The following is a 9,300-nucleotide window of genomic DNA, read 5'->3' as shown; positions in this document are numbered from 1 at the left end:
CACTTCCTGTTATGACTTCAGTGTGTGTGGTTGACTCGCTCAGCTCATGGCTGAATAAACCCCTCACTCCAGAATTCTGGTGTTGTATGGCAATATTTCTATCACAGATCATCTTATTTAACACTTGTGTTTTCATCTGACTTCAGTCGTTATTGAACACGTATATTTCTTACAGTTTTGCGTCTTAATTTTAGAAAGTGCAAATCTGTTTATGAATTATAAAAATTAGTAAGATCGCTAAAGCACAAATGAAATATTTAGGTCCGCAATTAGTGGATTTGTGCTTCAGAGGGCTGGTGCCACCACTGATAAAACCTGTCGCAGGTCCATTCTGAGCTCAGAAGATGTTTGTTTATGTTCATGACAGAAGTAGAACTTTTTTCAGTTTTGTTTTTATTTAGGGAAAGTTAACAACTGCACGTCAGTGCTTCTCTTCTGAATAAAAGCCTGGTGCATGTAAACACGAGTCGATACGTTCAGATTATTTAATCTGAATACATTTAAATCCGATCAAAGAATTTTGTGCATGTAAACACAGCTATTGTTCCTGTTTTTTCATTTAGTTTTATTCAAGCATCTGAGAGTAACTTAGACAGTGCACACTCACATGGTGGCTGTTAGCACAACACAACCTCACCTTTCATTTCAACTGGTTTGGCTCTTTTTTCCCCTAAATCACCACACTTATTTGATACTGAATTGGTAAAAATATAAATATATTGCAATGCACTGCTGAATCAATATTTTTACCCAACCCTAACTGAGAGCCAGTGTTTGGGAGAACTTCAGCTTCTATGAAGCAAAAAGGAGAAAAAAGTATGTTTACACGAGTCATGAAGACGTCTCCACCTGGAGGAGGAAGACAACCAGGCTGTGGTTGATGCTACTGCTGAAAGTATGAGTTAAAGTGGCTCACAGTGCCAGGGTTCCTGCAGTTTAAACAAAGTTCAATTTAAGACTTTTTAATGCCAACTGAAATTAAATTTAAGACCAATTTCATAATAAACACAAACATGATAAAAAATAAAACTGTAGAAGAAACTCACGAATCAAAGTATTTTTGGTTGAAGTATTCAAATATTGATAATAGACCAACTGTTTTTATCCAGATCGAACTGATTTTTCATCAAATATAGCAAAAACATTCTTATCAGTCAGTTTAACGACCCAAAATTTGTGGTTTTAGGACCCACAGTGGGGTCTTAACCCCAATTTGCTGCAGATGAAACCTTAAAGTGACATCAAAATCTGTAAGAACAGTTAATGCATTTTTGAAAAGACAGCATTAACATATTACAAGATGAATTTCTCGTTGCTCAGATGGAAAGTTGTTGAGATATTTTCATGTGAAGTAACAGGAAGTGATGTCAAAGGGGAATGTTTGCATGTGAATATTATAAAACAATAAATGTTACCAATTATTTTAATATTTGAGATGAATTACAATCATCCTAAATACAATGTGTTAACATTTTTAAGACTTCTGACAGATTGGTTTAAGACATTTTAAGGCTAATTAAGGCCTTATTTTTGGATTGATGAATTCAAGGACTTTAAGGATCTGCAGGAACCCTGAGTGTTAACACTTCAATTTAAATAATTTTTAATAAATTTGTGAGAAATTTTCTCTCCAAATAGTATCAGAATACAAATGTGAGAATCTCCTACCCTTCTTAGAGTGTGTAGTTGTGTTTTGACACACAGCAGCTCTGACAGAAAACTAATTCAGGTCTATAAAGTAAGCTTACATTAAATAATATATGTTGAAGAAACTATTGTAAAGCTGTCTGTCTTCATTTAACTTCTGTAAAATATTTATTAAATGGCTGCACAAGTGTGTACTAAAGGTGGAGGTGGGCCTGTGTGAACATATCAGGCAATGTGTTTTTAAACAACACAAAACAATCAAACTGTACAAGTATTGTTTTGTATCTACCCCCTGCTTTAACTTTAACAAACCTTTTTATGATCTGAAATGTGTCACTACAGGTGACCTGTGAGTGCACATTTTATTATTTTTTTACACATTAGTGCCATTCTTTCTGGAGAACCAAACCAAAATGGTTGTCAGTACCAAACACTGCTCACCTTGTGTGTAGGCTGCATCATCAGAACCCACGCTGAGCCTGCGAGGCTCACTCGGACCCTCGCTGTGTGGCGACAGTGGGTCTGAAAGATGCAGGGGCTCCGGCTCCACGAAGTGGTGGTCTGAAGGTAGGCTGAGGAGGTTGTTGGGCTCAAAGGTGGGGGACACGACTCCGGGAGACACGGCGGGGGGTTTGTTAGGAGACACTGTGATTTTAAATGTGTATTTGGTGTTGGGCTGAGTCACCACCACACGGGGGGACGAAGCTGTGCCTCCACCTCCCACAGAGGATCGGGACTTGGGGGGGTGGTGGTGAATGTAGGCAGGGCCCATGCTCACTTGGCCCCCCATGTTTCTTGCTCCTGAGGGTCCCTGCAGGGGAGCGTTAGCTGAGATGTAGACTGTAGGAGGATTCCTGGCTCCGCTGTCGTCACTGGAGGCGTTAGCAGAAATGTAGAACTTGGGTTGGGAGCGGGAGCCGGCGGGCGCCATCATGGCCTCCTCACCGGGAGCGGTAGCAGCTGTAGGAGAATTGGCAGAGATGAAAACGGTGGGCTGGCTGCACCTCGAGCCCGGACCTCCCATGGATTGTGGAGTGATGGGGACAGAAGCCATCCCTGTTGAAGAGGAGGAGGAGGAGGAGGGGCAGGCAGAGGAGGAGCAGGAGGAACGGGGACCACTGCTGGTCCGCAGCACAGCTGTGGCAGAACCGCTCCTCTGAGGAGATTCAAGTTTGATCTCGATCTGATTCTTGCGAGGCCCGGTGGAGATGTTCTGGATGTTGTACTGGCTGATGCTGGACAGGGAGGTGGGCATGAGAGAGGAGGAAGAGGAGCACGAGGAGACGCCGCTGGAGGACGCCTGGCTTCCAACGGGGAAGACGGAGGGAGCCTGGGGGTTAGTGGGGGAACAGATGGGCATGTAGACATGAGAGGTCTGCTGCTGGGGCTGAGAGATGGGGCTGAACTGAGCCCTGCCCCCCTGCTGCTGGCCCTGCCGGGCCGTACTGGACTGACGAATGTAGATGGAGTTACCCTGTGGACTGCTGAGGCCTGACTGCGGCCCCCCGCGTATGAGCAAAGAGGTGGGCGTGTTGCGGCCCGTCTGAAGGTTGGGTGCCAGGGTCACGGTGATGGGCTTGAAGCGAGGCGTGTGCTGAGGACTCATCGCTGCTCCTTTTGCACCCAGAGGGCAGAGGACGTGGTGCTGAGGAGGTGGCTGCTGACGCTCCATCACACCATAAACATTAAGAGAGGAGGGAACCTGCACCGTGGCCGACTCGGGCTCCTGCTGGAAGGAGGCCTGGCCTGTCAGGAGGGGCCCGTCACTCAGGCTGTGGGCCAAAGTCCGGCTGCCATTCATTCTCGAGCTGTCCCGAGCTGGGGCCACATGCACATTCTGACACTGCAAGCCCAGGTTCAGCTGGGTCATGTGATTACAAAGCCTAGGGAAGCCGGGCTCTTCAGGAAGACTCACTGTTCCTTCTTCGCTGCACAGGTAGCCTGGACTCACCTGGGACAGGTACTCACAGCAGGCGTCCAAGTTGTTGTTATTCTGCAACAAAAACAGAAAATCAAATTCATTTCTTCAACAACCTGAGGGTTTTAACAATGAGCATCCATCATTTCATCAAGTAGCTGAAGATACTTCTGTGTTCCTCTGGTTCTGGAGGTGAAACTGACCTCAGATACTCAGATTAATTATCTCAGATTAATTATCTCAGATTAATTATCTCACATTAATTATCTCAGATTAATTATCTCACATTAATTATCTCAAATTAATTATCTCAAACAAAAAAAGTGGATTTTTTTAGATACGCTTCTTAAGGATATGTTCATTGAAGCCTGTCTGAGATGAAACTTTAAAGGGATCCATGATTAGTTTTAACATCAGACTTTATTTAATAAACATATTAACTGTAAAATAAAGACTGTAAAAATACTGTAGGATGTTTAATTTTGTACATTTTTAAAAATATATTTTAACACGGACGGAGCCATTTTATTTCCACACAAAGCATTCTGGGTAAATGATGACGTGGATAGGTCCTCGGTGCGAGGCTGCTAGCGAGCTATATCCACCCTGAAGGTTAATCTTGGACAATATCTGATGATCGACTCTTTTAAATGAAACCAGAGAGCGTTGACAGAGAGGAGAAGGTAGAAATGACTCAGCCTGGAACTGAAAATATGGATGGAGGACAACAGAGCTGCTTCATGGAAGAACAACCTCAGATTAGCCTGTTAGCATTAGCCCCGATACTATCACCATATATATGTATTAGCTCAGCGCTACACATTCTCCTCTCATCACTGAGGTCCTCCATCCACATGACAGAGAGGGGAACACAAAATGACTCAGCCTGGAACTGAAAATATGGATGGAGGACAACAGGTTAGCTTGATTGTCGCGCTAGCGCGACAATCAAGCTAACCTGTTGTCCTCCATCCATATTTTCAGTTCCAGGCTGAGTCATTTCTACCTTCTCCTCTCTGTCAATGCTCTCTGGTTTCATTTAAAAGAGTCGATCATCAGATATTGTCCAAGATTAACCTTCAGGGTGGATATACACTCACCGGCCACTTTATTAGGTACACCTGTCCAACTGCACGTTAACACTTAATTTCTAATCAGCCAATCACATGGCGGCAACTCAGTGCATTTAGGCATGTAGACATGGTCAAGACAATCTCCTGCAGTTCAAACCGAGCATCAGTATGGGGAAGAAAGGTGATTTGAGTGCCTTTGAACGTGGCATGGTTGTTGGTGCCAGAAGGGCTGGTCTGAGTATTTCAGAAACTGCTGATCTACTGGGATTTTCACGCACAACCATCTCTAGGGTTTACAGAGAATGGTCCGAAAAAGAAAAAACATCCAGTGAGCGGCAGTCCTGTGGGCGGAAATGCCTTGTTGATGCCAGAGGTCAGAGGAGAATGGGCAGACTGGTTCGAGCTGATAGAAAGGCAACAGTGACTCAAATAACCACCCGTTACAACCGAGGTAGGCAGAAGAGCATCTCTGAACGCACAGTACGTCGAACTTTGAGGCAGATGGGCTTCAGCAGCAGAAGACCACACCGGGTGCCACTCCTTTCAGCTAAGAACAGGAAACTGAGGCTACAATTTGCACAAGCTCATCGAAATTGGACAAGAGAAGATTGGAAAAACGTTGCCTGGTCTGATGAGTCTCGATTTCTGCTGCGACATTCGGATGGTAGGGTCAGAATTTGGCGTCAACAACATGAAAGCATGGATCCATCCTGCCTTGTATCAACGGTTCAGGCTGGTGGTGGTGGTGTCATGGTGTGGGGAATCTTTTCTTGGCACTCTTTGGGCCTCTTGGTACCAATTGAGCATCGTTGCAACGCCACAGCCTACCTGAGTATTGTTGCTGACCATGTCCATCCCTTTATGACCACAATGTACCCAACATCTGATGGCTACTTTCAGCAGGATAATGCTCCATGTCATAAAGCTGGAATCATCTCAGACTGGTTTCTTGAACATGACAATGAGTTCACTGTACTCAAATGGCCTCCACAGTCACCAGATCTCAATCCAATAGAGCATCTTTGGGATGTGGTGGAACGGGAGATTCGCATCATGGATGTGCAGCCGACAAATCTGCGGCAACTGTGTGATGCCATCATGTCAATATGGACCAAAACCTCTGAGGAATGCTTCCAGCACCTTGTTGAATCTATGCCACGAAGAATTGAGGCAGTTCTGAAGGCAAAAGGGGGTCCAACCCATTACTAGCGTGGTGTACCTAATAAAGTGGCTGGTGAGTGTAGCTCGCTAGCAGCCTCGCACCGAGGACCTATCCACGTCATCATTTACCCAGAATGCTTTGTGTGCAAATAAAATGGCTCCGTCCGTGTTAAAATATATTTTTAAACTTTTGGTTTAAAAATGATAAAAACTAAACATCCTACAGTATTTTTACAGTCTTTATTTTACAGTTAAAATAAATGTTTATTAAATAAAGTCTAATGTTACAACTAATCATGGATCCCTTTAAGACAAATCCTTGCATCGTATCCATTCTAACTGTTTATTGTTATTTAAGCTGATTGGAACCTGATGAGTGTCAAACACACAATCTAATAACAAGAAGCAAACTCTTTATTTTGAGTCTGAACACAGCAGTGTTTTCCTAAGTGCAAAAACAAGATGAAAAGCAACAATTGTGCCTTTTTGAACAATATGACTTATTAAGGAACTGCTAACAGAAATACACGTCTGTAACAAAGTTAACGTTTTAAACATTTTGCATTTTACTGTTTTAAACTCCTCATTTTAAATGCAGAACATGGCATGAAACAAAACATTTCACATATACACCCAACCCATATAGATGTGCATTAACCCTCCTGCAGACTGAGACACGAGGCTCACTGAATGCTTTTACCCTTGGACTAAAATGTCTGGGTCATCTTCCTGCTCTAACAGTCAGAGTTAGGATGGTAGAGCCACTCCCATTGGGAATTTAAGGTGAAGTTTTTCTTTGGTGCGTCACATACAGTGTGGTGTTTGTGGTACAGTAACCAGATCCATACAGTGCATTAGCATCTGCAGTGTACCTTTCTTTGTACCGACACTCGTGAAGGAGAAAAAAATTTACCAGTTATACAAATTCTCCAATTTCACATAGAATTCAAACATTCAAAAACCATCCAACTCAGACCGTTCATTGATGTTTAAAGTCAGAATGATTAGAAATTACTTTAGCAAAATCACTTAAAACGTGTTTCTGCTTTTGATTTTGATTTGATTTATTGATTTAACAGGAAAAGATTACTGAAAATCAAGCCTGACTATAATTGCTGTTTTACAGCAGGTTCCTGTTCTGCAGCACATAAAACACTCAGAAATACAGCATCACAATCACATCATTATTATTACACCATAGACACAAAGACAAACATTTTTTCTGTTTATTCTGTTTTTATTCCGTTCACAACTGAAGTGTGAGTTATAGTCAATAAAATACTGGGCCTCGTGCAAGAAACATTCGTACAAAAACATTTGTTCTTAAGCTGTGCGTACGAATGATTTAGGATAATTTATGGCATTCACCAACTTTGTTGTAAGATTTCTTTTTCAGATACGAACAAAATTCAGGAGTGGTCCAGACCTGTCGTATATTTTACCAGCAGTCAGTCTGCTGTTATCCAGACGGGTTTTCTTCACTAATAACTTTATATTTCATTAGTTTGAAGATATTTAGAGTTGAAAATAAATCACACTCCATAATTATGTTGACAAAAGACTGATTGAATTGGAATTATAATTTCAAATGTAATAATGTAGAATAATGATATAAATAGGTTAAATTAAATTAAATTGGCTGTTTATGCTGTTGTATAACACTACAATATTAATAAGAATATCTCAAACTACAAACCAAATAAAATTATGCATTAATTAAAGTTTAATTTCTCTTGGTATATAATGAGCTTTATTCAAACATAGATTGTTATTTTTGTATAAATGTGTAACCATGTTAGGACTAATACTTGGATGTAGATCTCCAACCTACTGCAGGATTTTGAGGCCTATATTATGGTCTAAATAGTTTACAAGAAATCAGACAATAATATATGTGATCCATCATATCAAAATGAGGATTAAGTCAAATTTGGTCAAAATGACCTAATTACATTTTCAGATTCTTGTCTTTAAAAGCTACATTTTGATACCTGGATCATTCTGATATCATCATTAAATCCATATATATGACTTAATTTGTCTTGTTGGTTACAATAATACATAAATTTTTGGTCTGAATCCTAATTTTGTGTCATTTTAATGAGGAAATTTTGATGTCCTTATAAAGAGGAAACCTCAAATTATATTTGAATATTGAGATTTACCAGATAAAAAGAAACAAAACTTTACTAACTCACAGGGAAAATCTCAACATTTTAAGGTGTTTTTCCTCAAAATCAGTTTGTTGTTGCTACTGCTCAAAAAATGCTTCAAATTTTAGTTTTATGATTATATTTCAAACAGTTCATTCAAATGATACATTAATAAGACTTTTATTCATTATATTTTAAACAAAATGCTATTTTTGTTAACATTTTAGTCAAAACACTACAGTATATTTGCCTTTTTCTCCTTATACAACTTTTGGACCTAATCCTGGTTTCGATGTGACGGGTCAGATATCAGTGATGTTTAGGAATATATCCAATAATGTTTCTTGTTGTTCAGTCAGACTTCATTTTGCAGACATCAGTTTTTTGTGGTCAGAGATTTTGAAGCCTGTTTACCTGCAGAACACAGCGGGAAACAACACCTTCTGGGACTTCAGGGAACTTTTGACGCAGTTCGTGTAAAACCTGAGTGTCAATCCGATGGCTTCCCTGGGCCATTCGTATGTTGCCAGGTCAGGACTGATGGTTGTGTTCAGTGCACTTGGACGTCAGTTGTGGCAGCAAACGGCTCTCATTTTGAACGTCTAGACTGAAAGGAAAAGAAAAAAGGAAATAAAAAACAAGAACAGTTATCTAGCTGTAAAAATATTTAGTTTAAAAAGTAGATCCAATAGCCCTATCACTCTATAGTTTATATTCTGAATGAAAACTTGACATATTGTTAATAAAGCCTGTTGCTTTACAATTTAATAAGAAAAGTCAGAACGTCTAAGAGGCAGAGAAAGATCTAATGAGATCTGTTTCAAGTGTGCTCTCCAAGGTTTGTGGCTGTCTGTTTCATTACGCCTGGGAGCTTTCAAAACACAATTTCAGAGGCCTTCAATGAGAACAGGCAGCATTCATTTAAGAGGCCCTCCTCACCACAAAGCTCTGTTAATAAAAGAGTAGCAAAGGGAGGAAACCACCTCTGACTGCCTGCTGAGGAAACCAGCCTTTCCAATTCATCCCAACACCATAACTCATTTATTAAGAAAAGAAAGGGGCTGAACAGTAGTCTGAACTGGACACAAATCTTCAGACAGTTCTGTTGCTGTAAGACAGCTCTGTGAAACACTTGGCTCTCATGTAGCACAAAAACAAATCACAAGGAAAGCTACAGAGATAAATACTTTCATTAAGGACCTAGTATTCTTCAGGAATATCACCCACTGTCTGCTGGGTTTTAAATTCAGATCACCTCACTAATAGGGGTGTAAGAAAATATCGATACACTGAAATATCGCGATATTTCATTTCCTGATACTGTATCAATATTCTAAAGCCCTGTATC

General features: G+C 40.7%; 1 protein-coding gene across 1 annotated transcript in view; it reads right to left on the bottom strand.

Annotated features, from left to right (window-relative positions):
- tab2 (TGF-beta activated kinase 1 (MAP3K7) binding protein 2) overlaps positions 1-9,300 on the bottom strand; it is a 22,149-nt gene that overhangs the window by 10,736 nt on the left and 2,113 nt on the right. Inside the window, exons 2-3 of the mRNA XM_014034375.1 lie at positions 8,367-8,559; positions 2,089-3,640 (exon numbers count right to left, since the gene is read on the bottom strand). Of these exons, the coding sequence (XP_013889829.1) occupies positions 2,089-3,640; positions 8,367-8,468 (1,654 nt within the window). The 5' untranslated portion in view covers positions 8,469-8,559. The remainder of the gene's footprint in view (positions 1-2,088; positions 3,641-8,366; positions 8,560-9,300) is intronic.

The sequence above is a fragment of the Austrofundulus limnaeus genome, unplaced genomic scaffold, assembly GCF_001266775.1.
Source record: "Austrofundulus limnaeus strain Quisiro unplaced genomic scaffold, Austrofundulus_limnaeus-1.0 Scaffold2084, whole genome shotgun sequence".
Taxonomy (NCBI): Eukaryota; Metazoa; Chordata; class Actinopteri; order Cyprinodontiformes; family Rivulidae; genus Austrofundulus; species Austrofundulus limnaeus.
This window is presented reverse-complemented; position numbering and strand designations above follow the sequence as displayed.